We start from the raw sequence: 21434 nt of genomic DNA, 5'->3' as shown, positions 1-21434 counted from the left end.
TTCATGGAAATATGAACGCTTAAAGAAACATTATACAATATTCGTGTCTTATGTTAAATACATGTTTATCGAAATAGACTTGCTTGTTCCTGTTATAAGTAAAATCATTTTCTGATAAATAAATTAAGTTTTGCATATGTGCACAACTGACTTGTGTGCGGGTAAATGTTTGATAATATATTGTGTTGATTAGAAGGAACGATTATAATTTAAAAAAAAAAAAATAATAAGTTTAATTTTACTTTCTAACCAGCAGCAGTTATGTTATTCAAATGGTAATTATTTTTATTTTAAAAACAGGAATATAATTTTAACCAAGAAACAAAAAATTGTTCAAAAATAAAGTTATAAATAATAACAATAACTTGACATCAAAAAATAATTGTTTCCCTAAAACCCATTCTGAAGCATAAATTTCGCCTTGCCCATCAAAGTTTCACTCTCGGGTCTTCTGCGGTCTACCAATGAGATTCTAAAATAAAAAACATACCACAGTGTTTATTAATTATTAACACCATCTTGTGGTCACAAATACTTCAACCATATATAAATTAAGTACATGTTAACAATAAATAATATAAATGATGGATATGACATTACGACGCTGTGAGTGCATAACTTGAATATATATGGGTGCGCTATGGTTGGTACAATACCTTTTAAGTTTAAGTCGTACAACCTTTTGAAGATTAAGCTAAACCTTTGGACACTTATTCATCGACCAGTATTGCCGTCTACTCCATACACGTTAAATACACTATTAGTTTATTTATTTGCGAATATTGCCGCTTAATTAAAAAATCTCATACGATTAAATCTGAACTTACAACACGTCAATTGATTAGCAGATAAATTTCATCATTAAATACTTACTTAGTATATGCCACCACCGATGACACCATTACCGAGACCGATTGCACTAACACCACCACCGATGGCTCCAACGCTACCACCGATTGCACCAACACTACCACTGTGGGCGCCAAAACCACCATCGAAGGAACCGCCGTATCCTCCGCCAACAGCACCACCGTAACCGTAATCACCGAGACCGATTGAACCAACACCACCACCGATGGCTCCAACGCTACCACCGATTGCACCAACCCCACCACTGAGGGGGCCAAAACCACCATCGAAGGAACCGCCGTATCCTCCGTAGCTCGCTAGATAAATGATCTAACTAGCATAAGCATGGTAATTTAGCGAAAGCATACATATAGAAAATGCTAAATTATATACATGAAGCATACACGATTAAAAAGCATAGCTATTAATATAATCCATGCATGTAGCATAACCTTGGTTGTTTATATAGTATAGAAAACAATGAAAGCAACTTTAAAAATATTTCAGTAGAGAAAGAAATGTTCTTGTTCTTATCAACTACTTTATATAAACAGAGTCAAACTGGGATAACCTACTTGGAACGGTAAATGCAAAGAATTAGGTGTTTAAACCGGTATGTGGCCGAGTCGAGCCACACGCCATGCCACATAATTTCAAACCATAATTGCGTCTAAAAGGATTTTAATTTAATTTACATATGAAGACATGACATGAAAACGTAAAGGCCAAGCGTGACCCGTGTATCGAATAATACACACTAAATGTGAGTTTACCAGTGTCGTTAATATTGGAAATCTACAACAACGATAAGGTCTTTTTTTAAATGCAATGTTAGACAAATACATATTTCTTTTCAAATGAAACTACCGATTATTGTCAAACAAACAAGGCGCCATAAAGATCTCAAATATATTTGATCCACGCAAAAATAGCTCTACTGCTCACGGCTATAACGAAGGATATTTGACAACATTTAAGATATAAACGGGAATACGTGTTACTGCATCCACAAACAACGTCATAACGCATGCCACTAGCAAACATAGATTAAGTCAGAAAATATGTATGTTTCGTTAGCACGGTCACACGCAATCAACAAGACAAAGCAAAGCATACAAGCGTATGTTAGGTTCAGTTAGGCTCAATTAGCAAAAGCATTTTCCTATGGATAGGAAAACACACTGCATTGATATCATTATACTGGTAAAATCTACATTTAATGAAATATAAGTCGCTTTGAAAATCTTACTTAACATTTGCAATATGACTTAATCAGAAACATAAGAGGGCGGTGGCGTTATAAAACAACATATATTCAACTCGTTTGTAAGAGACATTCATGTAACATATAATAAAAGACGGTAAATCCGAGAAAATGCGTAACTTAATAGCAATTTCATAACTGTAATAATACATTAACAAACTATACATAAATAAAGCAATTTATGTCTGACTGACTGCGGGGTCGTAATATGACGTTAAAGCCCGGCACTAATACAAAAACTTATTTTAGGCTGATATTCTGGGACCATGATATTAAAACATCACTGAACGCTTAACAGGAGCTTAGAATTAAATATGTTAACCACAAAACGGATAAAACGAGATTGACGACCGTAGTTGTAAGAATGCATGATAGCAGTGAATTTGATGTTAACATACGAGATAACGCTAGTTGAGTAATAAAACTTCATGACATTACTAAGGTCAAGCAAACGTCAAGCGCGCAATTGACATTTGACTGCAAACTGTCGTAAACATTCCGTAACTAACGTATTAAGATCTCAGATAGAGGCAGATAATTATAAAATAATGCTAAAAAATCAATGAAACTACATCGTGCAATAAAGTACATATTATCATTCAGAATTACTTCTGTTTTCTCATAACAATTTGCGTGAACCAATCGGATGAGAGTTCATTCGTTAACCCTTAATTTTTGCATACAATTATATGTCAGCAATACGGAAATATACGTATCACATCCTTGTTTATGTTTATATAAAAACGCATTCATGGTATAGTTCGAAGAGTAATGATAAAAGATTCATAAAATAATATCAAGAGAGAACATGCAGTTGTTGGCGACGAGCGACATGCGGTAGCCATTACTATCTCAATAAGCATTAGCTATAACAGCTCTATTGAAATCGAGATAATGCATGTCTGCGCAATTGCGCAACTTAGATGATCGAACAAAAGCGCTTATAACTTACGGTACGAGTATTTCTTTGATTGTGGAATGATCATTGGCATTTCTAAACAAGAAACAACATGATCATGATTGTTTTGAGTAAAATTCCATGTTATTTTGCCTTTCTTTCCATACCTGCGATAAACTGAACAGCTTTTGGTGCTAAGAGTATACCTATATGGTGACATACAAGCAAAGATACATGTATTATTGAGAGAGATTTTTGTGTATTAAATGTGCAGAGCAGTGTAGAAAGCATATGTATTTACTTGATTCTATTGTACATAAAAGCGTTATTTGTTACGTTAAAATAATGCTAATTTGGTTAAACGTGTGCAGTTGCCGATCGACATTTCGAGATGTATCAACGTTTATTTCAACTGTTGGAAACAAATAATTAATAATCTAAAATTCCTTTAAATTACTGAATTTTTGTTTAATCGGTCTGTATACAATAATTAATTTCAAAAAGATTAATAAGGCGTGTTAAAAAACAACAACAATGCAATGCTGGGCTAATTTGTAAGTTTTATAGTCCATCATCCTTTATGCGTAACGCTGGGTGCATCTGTACGAAAATGTGTTATATCAAGCGAAGCGATTTCTAAGCTATGACTTACTTTTCGGGGGAGGAGCTAAACAATAAACATACTAGAGTATTACATTTATGTAACAATATAAGTAAATGTCGCAATTTATTCATTATGCCAAACCGATGTATGAGACTAAACATTATAACCTTGTTCAAAGAGCAAAACAACATTCTTGTTCATGTTATATGAACCCGATACCTTTATCTAAATAAATGAGAAAATAATGTATGAAAAGCGAATTAAGTTTAACTCATGATCATGAGTTAAACTCATCCAGTCACAATATAAAGAGCCATTTCGAAGATTCAAAGAGTGAAACACGACGACAAAGTAAGAGAAAAGATAGCCTCACATGCATTGGTTCAACGTCATTATACCAAACGATAGCTTAACAGTAGGGACACATCACAATTAATACAATTTTGATCGGTGACAAACCATTTTGAAAAAATGACGATTCAGAAAATAGACGGAACGGGAATGTTTTTCAGAAATTATGCAAATTTGAACTAACTAATGCAAATGTATTCCAATCTCTTTCAATGAACCAACGTTCGCGTATTTAAAAAATCTCGTCTCTTTATGAAGCACCAACTAAGTGTGTTAATATCGCAAATAGAAAACATACCCTTTTTGACTGGAACAGCAACTGGGACATGCACAGGGTAGGGGACCTTCTTCTGGACGACCTGAGTGTGCACAACGGGCACAGGGACTGGTTGCTTAACCGGTACGTGAACTGGGACATGCACGGGGTAAGGTTGCTTCACCGGTACGTGTACTGGGACCGGTACTGAATCGAACAGAAAACATGGGCTGATAAAAATGAGTTTCGGTACAATATTGGATTAAGCTAGACATGGTCGCAGGTCTGCAATATAAGCGCTTAAATTTGCTCATAAAATATCAGTGGTGTGGTATTTTATCAAAACGTTCGATCTGTTATGCCTTCAAGACCACAGTAAAGAACTGTACATTCCTGTCTGGTAAATAAATTGAGATAATTAAAAAAAAACACAAAACTATTGCGCGAATATTTGCATTTCTTCCGCCAAAACATGTTACTTAATGCACACTTCCAATAGCAAGTACATGTATTAAATGGTTGATCCTGCCTATGCATAAGTATGTCATAGAAAGACAATCAAGAGTGTATACTCAATTTACTCACCCTTCCTTTCGACGTGGACTGGTACAGCGAAGGGTCTCTCAACTGGGTAAGGCTGAGGAACTGGGACTGGGACGTTCTTAATCACTTGGACAGGCTGGGGAACTGGGACTGAAAAAAACGCAGTTAGGAATAAATTCGCACGCTGCAATACTTTTATCTTATTCAAATCTGTTGTACATCGATTAATTTGCATTTATCAAAATGTTGGCACATTTCCACTACTAAAACGCCCGACGTCGTAGTTTATTATTTAGTTTGCGTGTAAAACACGTCGTATAGGCTTCAACATTATATTATATTCGGGTCCGTATATCATATCTTTGTAAAAGTTTTCAACGAACTCATTACACCATTTTCGTTTCAGACGCACAAAGGCAGTGTACAAAAATAAAAACAAAATGCAATGTTGCTCTTTATCGATAGTTGTCTAGGGCGTAATTTGTTTAATTATATTATTCAATAACAATGTATCATTACCACCATGTAGACTAGTTTGATTAATCACATGAGTAAACCATGTCAGTAATCAATTGTATGTCTCGTTTAGTCCGCCTTAATGTCAAACAGTTACGGTTTATTGTCTGAATTCATCATTAAATAAGTACCAACAAGTTATTTCGATAACATAATAAACACAACTTCACACACAAATGATTAAAATAAGTGCAAGGTGCAATAAACTAAAAAAACGACTGACAGATATTACAAGGCGGAAAATGGCATGGAGGAGCCAGACATGCATGTACCTAGACTTTTAAATATAACAATCCATGAATATACAAATTTTTAATTTTTAAGTAGCATATGACTTTTAAAACGTTGATAATGACTTTAATATGCATTATCATGCATCAGTCATAAATTTAGATCACTAATCAAAGGAAACGACAATGTCTAAGAGGACTTACCTGCAACGTGCACAGGGACGGGGACGTGCTTAGTCTGAATGACTGGGACCGGGACAGGGACCTTTCTCTCAACTGGGACTGGCACGTGAACTGGGTGAGGAACGGGCACCTTTCGGTCAACAACAACTGGGTCTGTTAACAAAACAACAGATTTAATAAACATAATTTATAATAATGGTAACAGATCTAAACGAATGCAAATTATATCTTTTAATCTGAACTATGAGGCTTAACTATCTATGAGTTTGATTCCATTATTTTGTCTTTGCTTTTAATGCTAAAACATGTTACGAAAGAGAATAAACACATAATGAACCTCATTCTGTATAATTTTGATATTGCATCATACGTATAAAACATACTTTGAAGCATTACGGGCTATATTATTGATTCTTTGTCACGCTTTAAATAGGTAAGACTCCGTTGATAAATTAAATCTGCGTCCATGCACTTACTCGTTTATTTAATTGCAGAGGTTGTTGTGTTGTTCATATATGCTAAAACCCATCTTCAATTCCAGTATGTGGCTATTATTTATTTGTTTATTTTATATAACATGGTTCTTTTGTTGAATTTTCCGTGTGTGACAGATTACAGTAGCCATGCATATTCGTGTGCTCCCTCAAGTGGACCGACAGTAATATTTGACAATCCTTGATGTCAATATGTTAATTTTCAATTAAGTTTAAACTAATGTCGTATGAGCAATGCTATCACAATGACACATCGTTTGTGGTGATGCATCGCGAGTGCCATACTTTTAACATGAGGTTATTGCTAATTTCATAGGAAGTGTTTTTTTTGGAGATACATTAACCAAATATTAAACTTGGTCCTATTAAAATAGACCATACCTATTATAAAACTATGATTAATACATCATTTTAACTTTTTAGTATGTATCTTTAATATTAGAAGGAATTGACCGCTTTAATATTAGAAAGAATTGACCGATAACGTATCTAGTACGTAGCCCAGTCGAATTCTAAATGAACACCAATCAAATGTTTTCAGATACGACTGCATGTTATGCACACACATAGTCCGCTATGTTTTGTCGCCGTGTATTTGCTGAGGTATTCGGTTGTCATGACGAAATGAATTCCACTTACATGGGCGGTCAACTGGCACGTGCACTGGGACATGGACTGGGTGCGGAACTGGCACAGCGACCTGGACTGGGTCTGGAAAGGATGTGCTCATTGTTTTATTAAGACCGGAATACTTCATTTATTCAAAATTTGTTTGTTACAATGGCAGTTGTATCATTCTTATGCATAGTTTGATCAAAGGAATACAGTTCACAGTTAATTGAGATATATGTTAAAGCAGGTTGACGTTAAACGGTATGTTTCAATTTCATCAGATGTAAGTAAAACATGTTGCATTAATATTAAAAGAATTCCTTAACTTAAAACAAATGCAGTTACTGAAGCATTAATTGTTCTAAAACATTTAAAAGTATGCTTATGAATGCATGCTAAACTAGAAATTGAAAATTTTACATTTTAAATGTTCGTTATAAACCAAATTCACAAAATTCCCAAGACACTGCCGAAAATATAGAGTGAACATTTAAATCCCGCCAGCTTTCAAGAAGTGTATAGTTGTAAATGGATCACATAGCCTACTTACAAGGCTTGGGTACAGGGACTGGGTGGGGCACAGCGACCGGGACTTTGACTTGTTTCTCGACGTAGACGGGGCGGTCAACTGGCACGGGCACAGGTACTTTTTGTGTCTGCACGATGTGCACGGGCTGAGGCACAGGAACGGGTACTAAAATAGCGTCAACAAGAGGAAATATAAATAGATGTAAAATAAATAGATGTACAAAATAGCAGGAAAGCATTATCAATACAAATGCAGCAAGACATGGAACTGTAAATAATTGTGTACCATAAATTGAGGCAATATACATATCAACAACAGATGGTCTATAAAAAGCATTGACGGAAGGTATATTAATATAACGAAAACAAAGTCTTTTAATTGAGATACGACACGTAAAGAATAAAATTCATTTTTAACAACAATATATTAAAGGATTATCACCTCTTGAATAACAACAATATTATTCCATATTTGATGTTTTATGTTTTGCCATATTAGCAATAGTATGCATTTAAAACATGTTATCTAAATACATATGTGTACATAAAAGACATCCAAAGGTATCATTAAACACGACGTGTGTGTGCATATAAGAATGCGTATTAACTTATATAAGCTTACACATGTGTTAGTTTGGTATCACATGTTAATATTTGTATAAGCGAGAGGTAAGGCATTTAATTAAAACAATGTAAATATATGTGCTGTATTTAAGTAAGTGAAGCATCTACAACAGGGGGTTAAACGTTGTGGACAAATGCGTGCATACAATGTATAGCTAATTCTTCGTAATAATTATAAGGCATGTTAATGTTATCATCCCGTTACAGATGTTCAACATATTTGAAGTGCTACAAGTGTTCGATATTAAATAATTACACCTATTTCATCAAAAGGAACTGACCAAAACGGACATCTCGGCGAAAATGAAAATTCTCAAATATTTATATATGTCCAACAAATCAAGACGCTTTTCTTAACAATCTGCTACTGATTCAATCACGACTTGCTGCTGCCTAATGTTCTAGTCCTTGCATGAACAATCATCCTTCACAATCAATTTTCTCTTTCTATACTCTTTTATGTATTTTGTATTATTCTTATTTCTGGCGCATTTAATAAAAATAGGTCTAAAAGCGCACCCATGTATGGCGTAAAAACTACTACAAGGAGAGAAACTATATAAGAATTATTTCTTTGGTTTCAATCCTTTTCTTATAATAATTGTATTGAGCATGATTGATGTACACTGTATTTTCCAAAATAGATAAATAGGTTTAAACTATAAACGGAAATGCATTTTTGTTTTAAGCAGGTGGTGCAATATATAATACACAGAGCTACTATGTGCATGATAAACACTAAGCGAATACTTTTGTGTGGGACCCGAATGTAAACTGGTCGATCAACTGGCACCCTAACAGGTTTCGGAATCCTGACCGGAACTTTGAAGAGACAAAATAGAACATATAAGTGTATTTATAATAACAACCCTAAAGATGATTGTCATGGGGCAACTTACCCTTCACTGGCACGTGGACAGGAACTGGTTTGGGTACGTGAACTGCGTATGGCTTGGGTACATGGACGGGAACTATATATACATGCGAAGTACAGAAAACCGTTATGTTCAATAATGGAACGAACGACATATCAATTAAATAAACTTTATGCCGAATTTTAGATACTTAACATAATTGCATAATATGTGTTTGAAAAAAAAACGCATCAAAATTATAAAGTACATTTTCGTGCAAATAATATAAAATTACAATTTATTGGAGGAATTGATAAGTTTGTCATTTGATGTAACTATGGTTTTATGCTCAAAATTAACGCGTGACGTGACATATTATATACATTTTATGACGTCACATTATACATTCATATAACACACTTGAAACGGCTTTAGCACAAATTCATATGCTCAAACGATGCTATCAGACTGTGATCTCACAAAGGCATGTGACACGCACCTGGTACATGAACTGGCACTGGGACCTTCCTCTCAACGGGGACAGGGTAGGGTCGGTCTACGTGTACAGGGATATGCTTGGTAACAGTTTGAACAACTGGCACCTTCTGGATCACCGGCACTGGAGAGAGAAATGTACAATATTCATAAATAGGGCTGTTATTATTCAATAATTAAACACTTTCAAAAATAAAACGGTTAACATGCATATTGATATTCAAACACGCAATAAGTTGATTCAACGATACTTTTATATAAATGTTAAATTAACACAAATGTTCTTTAGAGTTATAGATGTATGTTGATTGATTTATCTAATATATATGCAAAAGCATAAATGTCTCAGGTACCAGTATGCCATATGATATCATTTTCATAAAATATAGAAAGTTGATTTTATAACGAACAGATTGTTAGCAAACAGCATGTTCTTGGAAAGTATTTAAAATAAATTCTTATACAGCTACACATTTTCAAATATTTACCAGGCTGAGGAACCTTCTGAACAACTGGCACAGGAACGTGCTTGACCACCGGAACTGGCACATATTTGACCACTGGCCTGTCTACTGGCACATCTGTAAAGCAAACATTATTTTTAAGTTTAAGCCAAAATATCGTTAGCCAGAACTAAACATTTTGTTCCAAAGTCGTGTCAAAAGACCGATTACATGTTTTTAACAACCGTTTAAGTCACATTTTCACTTGATACATGAATTGGCAAAATATGCATTTCAAGCGCAAACATATTTTAACTTACAGACCGCTTTGAATATCGTTTGTTTTTCAGGTACAACATCGCATGAATTATATGAAAAAATACAACATGTTCAATAAAAACTGAATATTATACATAACATTTGTATCCGTAGTCTTTAATATAAAGTGCGGGATCAAATTATATTTGGTTAATACTCACGGACTGGGTATGGTACTGAAAACAAACACAAAGAAAGAATTATTTGCATGCATTTAAATCAAGGCTTATAATTGTATCAAATGTTAAATAAAAGATTTAATATAAGCACTTAACTCGTAAGATGTTTTGGAGAAGTATATATCTATATTATTTATGTATTGCTTATAGTTTACTATTAAACTATATATATATATATATATATATTATTTATTTTATTCCTGCCAGCGACCTATATGGTTCAAGTTTAAGTGTAGAGTATCTTCTTCGTGTAAGATAAGCAATTCAAATCAAAACAATTTATGGGTCATACCATTATAAGCATATAGTTACAGTGCAACATAGCATATATACATTTAAATGTGTAAAGCAGGTTACAAGTACACAGTTGCTACAAAACATTAACAATATATATGCATGACCATGGTTACATATTTACCAATCCTGGAAGTATTGCTGAATAATTAGACATGTACACAGAGATAAACATCGTTTTATGTAAATGCATTCCTCTCTAAATGAGAATGTTCACAGTCGTCAATAATATATAATTGCGATTTATACTTAAATATAAATTTGGGATTATATCTGTATTACCTAGCCGAGGCGTATACATAGATGTCATTATTATGACCTTACGAGCAACACACAATACAAATGTTTTGTTTTAATGCCATTAACCCATTTAAGCCTAGTGGACCCATCCTTCTACATTGAACCAATTTATTTTCAAAATAAGGGATGTCTAGTATATTTATTTCTATATTTTGAATATTTCTTACAGAAATTCCTTTAAGCAAACAGCGCAGACCCTGATGAGACGCCGCATCATGCGGTGTCTCATCTGGGTCTACGCTGTTTGCTAAGGCCTTTTCTCTAGACGCTAGGCATAAATGGGTAAAGGTTGTATCAGACTGTTAAAGTTAGCAAACAATAAACACAAGTGTGTAGACTGTGTGTCTCTGATCATTGTATCCTATTTTTATGTTAATTCACATTTGATTTTAATGCAATAAACTTTCTATTATGTTTAATTCACATGAGTGTTAGTTGTTCGTTCAAATATGCGTAAATACCTTTCTTCTCAATGATCTTTGTGCTAACGGTATGCTTTCCGTAGCCACCCTTCCCGTAACCTCCATCGAATCCACCAAATCCTCCATCAAACCCGCCATAAGCACCGCCGATACCGCCCACATATCCGCCTCCAATGCCACCCCCATATTGACCGAACTGGCCGCCTACAAGGTGTGCGTGTGCGATATATATAAACATGGTGCAAACTATAACAGTTGATTTCCCATCACCATTGGATTAAGAATGTTGATGTGTTCTAAGCGTCGTCTATATTAAACATGTTTTCATTTGCTCCTTCAGTGAATTGATTGACTTCTATAAATATCTGTTTGCCTAGTGTGGGATCAAAAGCTCTTCTAAAACCGGTTCGAATCTTTCGAATGTCCCGAATGTTTATTTTTTTAAATACAAGGTAAGTATATACGTATTAATAATATAAGTTTCTGGTTATATAACACGTAATGTTCTCTTACATATTTATATTTTGTATAACGCGAACCATTGTCTAAGGATGATATCGGTTTTATTTCAATAATTAAGAAGAACCCAATTTTAAGGACATGCACTATTTTATCTCCCTTGACTAATTCGTTCTGAATTGTCCATTAAACAAAACTTAAAATGGAAATACAACATATGTTTGCATGTCTTTTAATTGAATAATTAAGTCCATGAAGTTGTTCATCACCTAACGATACAAGTTATAAAAACGCCAACTTTAAATTAAACCAAAAATGTAAAGACATGAACTGGGGTTGAAGTTTTTTCTTAAAATGACGTTGCAAAGAAAATATGTGCACGTTTTCGTGCGGGAAACATGCTATGTTAGGAAACTAAAGACATGGTATGTCATTCTCTTTCAACAAATGCATCCGTACAACATAACTTCGTAATGTCGTCATGTTGCAACGTTATTTTACATTTAAACGCACAGCAGCAATACTTTTATTTTTGTACAGGAAAGAGCGAAAGTAACGTTACTGTCATATAATCGGAAATAATCAAAGTGTTATGTGCACTGCAGTTGTAACCTTTAACAGTATGAGCTTTTATTTTACTATATTTCTTGAACGAATTATGTATACTGTAATGTGTCTTGTTATGAGAAAATTGGGCATAAGGCATGTGCGTAAACTGTCGTCCCAGATTAGCCTATGCAGTGCGCACAGGCTAATCAGGGACAACACTTTCCGCCTAAACTAGATATTTGCTTAGAGGATACTTTCTTTAAATAGAAAATATCATAATACGGAAAGTGTCGTCGCTGATTAGCCCGTGCGGACTGCACAGGCTAATCTGGGACGACACTTCACGCACATGCACTAAGCCCAGTTTTCTCAGAACGCGGCTCGTTTACTGTAATGCTGCATTCACTTGATGCTCAGCGGCATTCTCGTTTGGAATAGGAGAACACAGAGCAATTAGAAAAAATCAGCGACACCGATAGTAGGTACTACAATTTTGTCTGCGCTCATTCACAAGCAATATGTTTTACAACAGGTGTTTCCGCTGTTCTGAAACGGCTGATTCACTTGTCTATTATACTATTAATCTTAATTTGCAATTAAGTTACCGGTAATTAAAAAGATATACGAGCACAATATGCGGGGTCGCTTTATTCAAAAACATGTTTCACAAATTAAAAAAATTCCGTGTGTGGCATCGATTTAAGTCATCATGTAAACGTTCCAAAGACCATTGCTTATTGAAAAATTTGGTTAAAAAATTGATTTACAATATCATGTATCGAAAAATATATATGTCAGAGATACCTCCCAACTGCCCACAATTAGCAGGCAAAACATGACGAAATGGTACATATTTAACCGTTTCTGAAAGTTACTGAGAAGTAATGTGTTTTGGATTAACTGGATGCCCGTAAAAGAATGGCAATCGAAACATAATAAGGATTCATGTGCCTTACTGTCCAAAAAGTGTTTAAAACATGTCTGAGAAATACTTCCATTGTTTGTATGAAAGCGATCGCTAAAACATTCTTGAATCATGCATTAGCATGTGTACTTTAATTTTCATGTGTTGATCAATATATTGAAATAATTTCCCAAGTAAAAACAAACAACTTCATACAGGTATTTAGTTAATAAGATACGAATTATATGCACAGGTTTGTCATTAAACTGTACAGTTACAACGAATGCAACATATGACTAAAGCGGTATACACAAATATAAATATATATAAACATGTAGGTATTGCAAAAGCAATATGGTGTGATCAGAACAGACGATATGTTCTCATAAAATATTTTCTTAATCTTTAATTTCAATAATAATTCAAAAATCATGAAACAATATATTGACTGTATATAAATATTGACTAGACTCTAAATTTGTAATTAAACTCTTAAATTGGAAAAAATATCATCTGTTCCGTGTTTATATTATACGAAAGCGGTGTATATAATGATTACAAACATCATTATATTGATCTTAAACATTATGTTTATATGATACAAGGCTTAACGCAGAAAACAAAATGTGTAACCAATTAAAAAATCGAAGTATTATTTTCATTTAGGCTTTTTTTAGCCTGAATGTGAAATTATTGCGAGATCATAAGTTTAAAACAATCGGCTAAGAAAACTATAAATATATCGAACTCATTCGCTGTTCTTCGGTATATGTATATCGAAGAACGCAAAAAAAGAGTTTATTATGGAGAAATAAGTAACTGCCTGCTGAATAATTCATAACACTTTAACTTCAGTGATATACAAGAGGCCTGTTTTCAGATATAACATTTTTGTATTCTTGCGTTAAAACCCGTTTCCAGTCAAGCATCTATTTTACATTTTACGCAGCGTCGCTGTATTCTTACCGAAACGATCTCTATATACTACTCGGGTTTTCACGGGTTTTTCCGTAGCTGATGACACAGATAATCATAATTATGCCCAGGGACGATTACAAATTCCATAGTGACAGTCTAAACGTACGCTGTTTTTAAGTAAACATTTCTTATTTAAAATTTGTATATGTGCACTCCACTGTTATCTTCGTCGGAAGTAATTCAACATTTATCCTTTGAGCATTTTTTCTTTATAAATTTTGATACAAAGAGATGAAACAGCCAGGTATTTAAGGAATTAGATGAAAACGATTTTTATGAATAAGGAACAAGCTAAAGAACATCACATGTATTTTGTTTTACAGGAGAAAAACGAAACATGTTGGTCACATATTGAAAATTAAGTGCCGTTTCGTATAGGTTAACCCAATGTATATTTGTAAGCATAATAACTATGAGTTGAATCGGTCTTTCTTTTTGAAATTGTCTAATGTGTTTTTTGTTTCCACACATACAATTAAGTATGTCCATTGAATTTTTTTTTAGCCGCAAGTCATTTTTTGTGTGTGTGAAAAATCCCGATAAAGAAACTCAACATGAAGAAACATGAGGATAACATAATGCTAAACATCAAATACAAAGTATGTTTCATTGTCAGTAAAACATCATTTTTATGACTAAACATTTAAATGTTAAAGCTCTTCTCCATTAAATATATACTATTAACAAATATCATTAAACAAAATACATAAGAAATTCATCATGGAATATCAAACAGGCTATAAAAGGTTAAATGATTAATATAGCAAACAATATTGCAGACGATTATAATGGAGATAGATCAACATAACTATATGTTTTAAAATGGCGGCCGTTCAAGTCAACAACTTTATTGCAAGTGTTAATCAAACAGAAGTTCATCCGCTAATTTGCACTTTTAAACTTCAACATTTGTACATTATTATTATAGATTATATCGTTTATATTTTTGTTTACAAATGCAAAGCAAACAAAACGGGTTTAAATGTTTGTAATGAAAATTTGAGTATAGTCTTCTTGCAGTGTATTCAGACTTGCGTAAAGGGTCTTTCACAAGACAATATAAGAAACTGCTTTATAAGAAAAATAAACTTACCAAAGGCTGAGGCCGTAAATCCTGAAACGGTAAGACATAGAGTGTTAAATTATATACGATATTTTGTAAATAATTCAATGGCATTTGACGTTTTAGGGACTTTGAAAATTGCATACAAGTAAATGAAACCCTATATCTCAGCCTACCTTTTACTATTTATGGATAATCATACAGAACATACTGGTTTTCTTAGTCAAGCTAACAAATGGAGTATCCTTATAAAGTCTTGTTTTTTGTTGGATTGACCACCGTTTATCAACAGAAATTCATATATATCAGCTTGTTGCATTTTACCACCTCACACTTTCCCTTTTATAGCTGGTTTACCAGCAAAAATTACACTTAATGATGCCAGTAACGGACATAGGCCCTATTTGAACCAGACGTGAATGGACGTAAAAATGGTTTCATAACAAAGTTTCCACACATTATGTAGCCGGGCACAGGATGAAACCCACGATCCTGGATGTGGAGCCCAGGGCTGGTATTCATAAAGCTCCTAAGGGTAAACTTAAGAAAATTCCTTAAATAATAAAAAATTCCTTAAGTCTTTTGCTCTTTCATTTTGGTGTCTTCTTTCATAAAATTGGTTTATTTAAGTAAATTTTGCGAAGAAGAACAGTATTTTGGCATTACAAAACTGAAATCATTAGAAGTTCAACATAAAATTGCATTTTAAAATTTCCCCCTAAATCCAGCTTATGTAAAGATTTGCCTTAGGAGCTTTATGAATACCAGCCCAGATCTCTTCCAACCGAGCTAATGAGCATAATCAGATTATGTATGTCCATAGATGTCATTAATTATAATTCTTAATCGTGTCCATGTAAATACAATCATTAACTTGTGCCTGATATAAGGAAAACACTCAAGCAATCGATCAAAAAGGACACACATGCATTGACAACAAGAACTATTTGGTTGCTTATCAAGACACGTTGTGCGTTGACCATACAAGACAGGTTTCATGTCTAGGTATGTAATAACAGACCAAGTTGATTGACATTACATATTAAATGCATGTTCTGTCGGAGATGATTTATTTTATTTCAATGAGATAAAGTGTGTGATATCTTGACGAATGCGATCACTTACCGTAATAAAGAGAAAGCATTGCGTTTTACGAAGCTCTTTAGTTTGCGACAAACTTAACCCATTTATGCATAGCGTCTAGAAAAAAAGGCCTTCGCAAACAGCGAAGACCCAGATGAGACGCCGCATGATGCGGCGTCTCATCAGGGTCTGCGCTGTTTGCTTAAAGTAATTTCTGTAAAACATATTCTAAATATAGTAATAAATATACTAGACATCCCTTATTTTGGAAATAAATTGATCCAATTTAGAAGAATGGGAGAGTCCACTAGGTATAAATGGGTTAATGATGGGCAGGTACGCGGCCCATCTTACATGGAATGATATACAAATGTACAGCGATTTCAGTGTGTTTTATGCCAAAGTCACTTACACCGGTTCATAAAGTGAAACAATGTTTTCAAGCTTTGAAATTTACGTTATCATTTAGACAATGTTTGTTAACTTAGTTATTACCTACAGTTTCGTTTATTTAAAAAAAAAACTGTACTAGTGCATGTGTTCGCTGCTATAATTAACAAAATGTTTCTGTTTAATTTACAAAGGGCGTATGTTTTAAAATGTTTGTATGTTGAAGTTCAAAGCCTGTGTAAATTTTGCTAATTGTCTATCGATTTGTCTAAAAATCTGTTATGTTCCCTGCAAATTAAAACCTGCAGACTAATAAAATTATATGGCACTTAATATTAGTAGTTATGAGTAAAAAATAAAACAACATGAGAAAATATTGATAGATTAACGTTTCACGCAAAGAGACAGTCACATTACTAGCATGTACATTTATTGAAGCTTATCAAATTTCACGTTTGATGTATCTTTAAATATTTATTGGTTGTCACGTGCGATAGTACGGAAGTGTTTCACCTTCTACGTCAAAGTTTATGATTTTCTAAATGCCACTTCCGTTGACCGAGGCATCGTTTGTTCAATGCCCTTTAATGAATTTTTAAAACGATCTTATAAAGCTGTGAATGTAAAAGTCACTAATAAAGAAAGGTCCACCTTTTCTGTAAAACTAACAACTTAACTCAAATATTTAAATTCGTGTGATGTGTATACATCTTTTTTTTATTTTCCGATATCAGCAGATTATAAAGATAGTAAATATTATTCTGACAAGCATGAAAAGCAACCAATTGTTGTTCGCTCTAAGCCTTAAAGGCCGTATAAATTTGACTGAAACATTTTACATTTGACAATATATGTTATTCTACCAATATCTAATGTTTGTGGTTGTTTTTAAATATATTATTAACACAGTGTTCGGTTATTGAAATATATTTATTTAGCTCGTAAAATCAATTCAACTTACAAATTGTATTAAATAACATAACCAAATAATATGCCAATCGATTATTTATGACATAATTATTTAGTAGTGAAAAACGTATAAGTACAATGGTTTATTAAGTAGAATAGATCAAACACACCTTGATTTAAGCAGATTACTTTGCAAAGTCATTGCAAAATGCAAATATAATTTTGCTCCGAGTCAAATTTGCCAATCCCTTTCAAATAAACGGCATCCCAATGTTTCTAAATGTCTCACGGTTATAAATACTGATCGTTCATAAAAGTAAGCGCTGTAATAAATATCATAATTACCTTTATGACATTTAACCCACCTTAACCATGACTTAACGTGATTTAACAGTATATGACGCTTGTTATTTCCGTTTTTCAAATTCCAAAAGAGAGAATACAAGCAAAGAAACATGACTTTGTATGTGCAGATGACCTCATGTTTTAATGCATTATTATGTGGTTTTGTTTGATTTGATTTCATTTAAACATCACGATTCAAAATGTTCTTATGATAATTATTAATAATCTTCCTTGAATTAAAATTCAAGCAAATATGACCGCACGTTTAACGTCAAACCAACGTAATAAATAATAGCGCATGCTTGTTAAAATAACAAGCAACATTGCACATTTATCATCCATGACAGTTTCGATTGAGATCACGAATTTACTATCAATTGTTGCATTGCTTTTGCAACTAATTCGTCATCCCAACAGCACGGTTTTAATTTAATGCATCGAATGTACATGTTTCCATCATTCTTTTTACATCACATTTAAGTAGGAAGATTCATTGAACAAATAGCAGGCTAAAAATATATAAGGTTTAAAATAGCAAGTTGGAATTTGAATCACGTAAAATTGCTTAATAAATCACACTCAATTAAATGTGAATGAACACGAATGCACTTCCTAACAAAGTGCATTCCCAGCTATAAAGATAATATATTACTCGAGTTCAGAATCAATTTAATTAATTCTTTAGTCTTGAATTAATATTAATTTTACAAGATTTACATCACTTAACTGCACTCAAAGCAAATCGTTTTTATGACAGAATATTGTAACACATGACCTAAAAGCAACATTGATGTAATATTGCTTATTATATATGACATTTTAATTGCGTTCGAAATGCGGAGGGGACTAATTTGCATGATTATTTTAGTGCAGAGCCATTAACCCCTTCAAAGATAACATGAGGTGTAAAATGTCTCGGATGGCGTTATGATTATTTTATTACGCGCTTACACGTGGCAGTTCAAAGGCCGAACGTTTGAAGTCAAAGGAAGCATGTCATTCGTTTCATTACCTCTACTCAAATTCAACTTGGCATAAACGAACAAGACTGTTTGCACAGATCCATGGATTGTTCAGCAGAATCTTTACTTATTTATCTATGTCACACGCAAACGGACAACGTCAATAAAATGACCACTAACATTTTAGTTACTAATAATTACACATGAGAATCTAAGAACAGATGTTTTCGTGTTCAATGATGGAAAATATATTATACAAGTTGCATGTGTACGTGTTATAAAAACAACGTTCTTTTTAAATTATGCTAAAATGAAGTGAGACAAAATCTAGATACAAAAAGTGTTTAAAACACTTTAAATGAATCATTCTTACCATCGAGTGTATCATACTTCGTGCATATAGTACTGCGCTCGTATATTGTTGTTCCAATAAATTTAAACTAAAAATGGCGACAAGAGTGTCTTTTATACATTTATAAATAAGTTCATGTTGTAGTTTCCAAAAATTGGCGTGACTGTATGTAATTGTGTACATTCATATATAAAACTAATTGTCAAATATTTTACATAGTGATTTTGCGGTCGATGGGGAGAAAAGTTTCCCTTTTTATTCAATATAACATATTCTAAAAACTTGAAGACTTAAAACACAAACCTGCCATTCATAAAAATATTAATGTCATTGCACTTAAACATATTTCAGATATCACTAATATGAGCCGCGCTCTGTGAAAAGGAGGTTTAATGCATGTGCGTAAAGTGTCGTCCCAGATTGGCCTGTGCAGTACGCACAGACTAAAAAGGGACGACACTTTCCGCTTCGACTTGCTTCTTGCTAAGAAGAGACTTTCTTGAAACGAAAAAAAATCATAAAAGCGGAAAGTGTCGTCCCTGATTAGCTTGTGCGGACTGCTCAGGCTAATCTGGGACGACACTTTACGCACATGCATTAAACCCCTTTTTCCCAGAGCACGGCCCATATTGATCAATATTATTTTCAAGTGCGCTACTCAGAAGCTATGTAACATGGTATGTGTTTACATATAGGTATCACAGAAGACCCACCAGTCACGAAAGCAAATTTGAAAAGTTGTAAACCTCCTCACGAATAACTTCGAACTCAGTCAGTTTACAAATACATTCAGTTTTGGTAATAGTTCATCGACAAGTTTATAAACCTTAAAACATTCGTTAGTATATAAAATCTATGGATTTTTTACACTGAAATCGCCGCTTTATTTAATATGTAATTCGCTCTGTAAATATCTCAAATAGACATGATTGCAATAAAATTGTTTTCTTAACCCATTTATGCCAAGTGGACTCTCCCATCCTTCTAAATTGGATCAATATATTTCCAACATTAGGGATGTCTAGTATATTTATATATATTTAGAATATTTCTTACAGAAATTCCTTTAAGCAAACAGCGCAGACCCAGATGAGACGCCGCATCTCATCTGGGTCTACGCTGTTTGCCAAGGCCTTTTTTCTAGACGCTAGGCATAAATGGGTTAACTTGACTTAAACTACGATACTTTAATAGCTCAAATATCTATTGTAAGTAAATATCGTTTAAGTTTAAATGTGTGAGTTAACTATTTAACAAACATTAATAATGGTTATAGAATCAATATGGTGTCGTTTTTTTAAATTAAATGTAACAAACTCTTATTGTGTAAATAGTAAGGTGTGTACAAGCTAGTCATGTTATTATTTCTTTCTACCTGAATCAAAACATCAAACGTCACATTTTGAATACGTATTATACATAAGTTCTTCATACGAAGATTTATTCAACAACTATTATGTATTTAACGCAAATACTTTGATGATAAACCATATTTCTGTGTAAAAATAGTTATTACAAAACTATTATATCAAAATCGCCACATATAATGTATTATCTAATCTTTTAACTTTTATTACAGTTAATGTATTATTAGTACAGGATATAGTTCGGAAAAACTTTACTGACTAAGATAACACACTGAGTAAATGTAGTTGCATTTCAAAATGTTGACATACTATTATTATTTTTTCAAAATGCAATACTTTGTCAGCAAAAAGCACAGACGCTAAGTATAAAGTGAATACTAATGAAATTGTACGACACAAGTTTTCTTAAAAACATTGTAACGACGGTTGAACCTACTGCGACTAAGCGAAGGAAGTTACAAATGAAACAATTAAAAAGCAAAGGATAGTTGATAACGAACCGTAACGTTCAAAATATAAAATATTATATAAAGTTTATGTTGATTTATAATTCTATTTAGCACGTTGAAATATATGAAACGCTTCTACGAACAGAAGTTTATAAACAAAATACACTCGCAATCACTAAAAACTATTAAAATGTTTAAAAACTGTATGCTATTTAAATGTTTATACATAAAGTCGCTCAAACATATATTGGTATCGAAAAGATAGTTTACTGTTATTTAAGTTGTTTACGAAAATATAAATCGCCATAAGTAAAATAAAATATAAATGTATAAGCAATTTATATTTTTGCTTTTGTTTAAAATGTTT

The 21434-nt window shown here is 33.1% G+C and overlaps 2 protein-coding genes across 2 annotated transcripts in view; one reads left to right on the top strand and one right to left on the bottom strand.

The window, feature by feature from the left end:
* Positions 1 to 290: 290 nt before the first annotated feature.
* LOC127865528 (uncharacterized) lies at positions 291 to 15669 on the bottom strand. Its single transcript, XM_052405373.1, has 14 exons — positions 15621 to 15669; positions 15241 to 15261; positions 11297 to 11461; positions 10224 to 10238; positions 9790 to 9882; positions 9306 to 9425; positions 8852 to 8923; positions 7351 to 7494; positions 6828 to 6899; positions 5716 to 5847; positions 4808 to 4915; positions 4265 to 4429; positions 874 to 1166; positions 291 to 472 (listed from the first exon to the last, which is right to left on the bottom strand). Exons 1-13 carry the CDS (start codon positions 15667 to 15669, stop codon positions 874 to 876), a joined length of 1449 nt encoding a protein of 482 aa, XP_052261333.1. The 3' UTR covers positions 291 to 472.
* Positions 15670 to 15687: 18 nt separating this feature from the next.
* Positions 15688 to 21434, top strand: part of LOC127865527 (NADPH oxidase 5-like) — an 18861-nt gene continuing 13114 nt past the window's right edge. Inside the window, 1 exon segment of the mRNA XM_052405372.1 lies at positions 15688 to 15724. Within this exon segment, the coding sequence (XP_052261332.1) occupies positions 15688 to 15724 (37 nt within the window).

The sequence above is a fragment of the Dreissena polymorpha genome, chromosome 2 (genome assembly GCF_020536995.1).
Source record: "Dreissena polymorpha isolate Duluth1 chromosome 2, UMN_Dpol_1.0, whole genome shotgun sequence".
In the NCBI taxonomy this organism is placed as follows: Eukaryota; Metazoa; Mollusca; class Bivalvia; order Myida; family Dreissenidae; genus Dreissena; species Dreissena polymorpha.
This window is presented reverse-complemented; position numbering and strand designations above follow the sequence as displayed.

Bases quoted from the DNA above. Each gene is read 5' to 3' on its own strand.
- LOC127865528 (XM_052405373.1), bottom strand. From the start codon at position 15,669: ATGTGTGGAAACTTTGTTATGAAACCATTTTTACGTCCATTCACGTCT. The intron at 7,495-8,851 runs GTAAGTTGCCCC...ACGCTATTTTAG, and splicing joins TGTCCACGTGCCAGTGAAGG to TACCCGTTCCTGTGCCTCAG. The intron at 4,916-5,715 runs GTAAGTCCTCTT...CGTTTTTTTCAG, and splicing joins CGTCCCTGTGCACGTTGCAG to TCCCAGTTCCCCAGCCTGTC.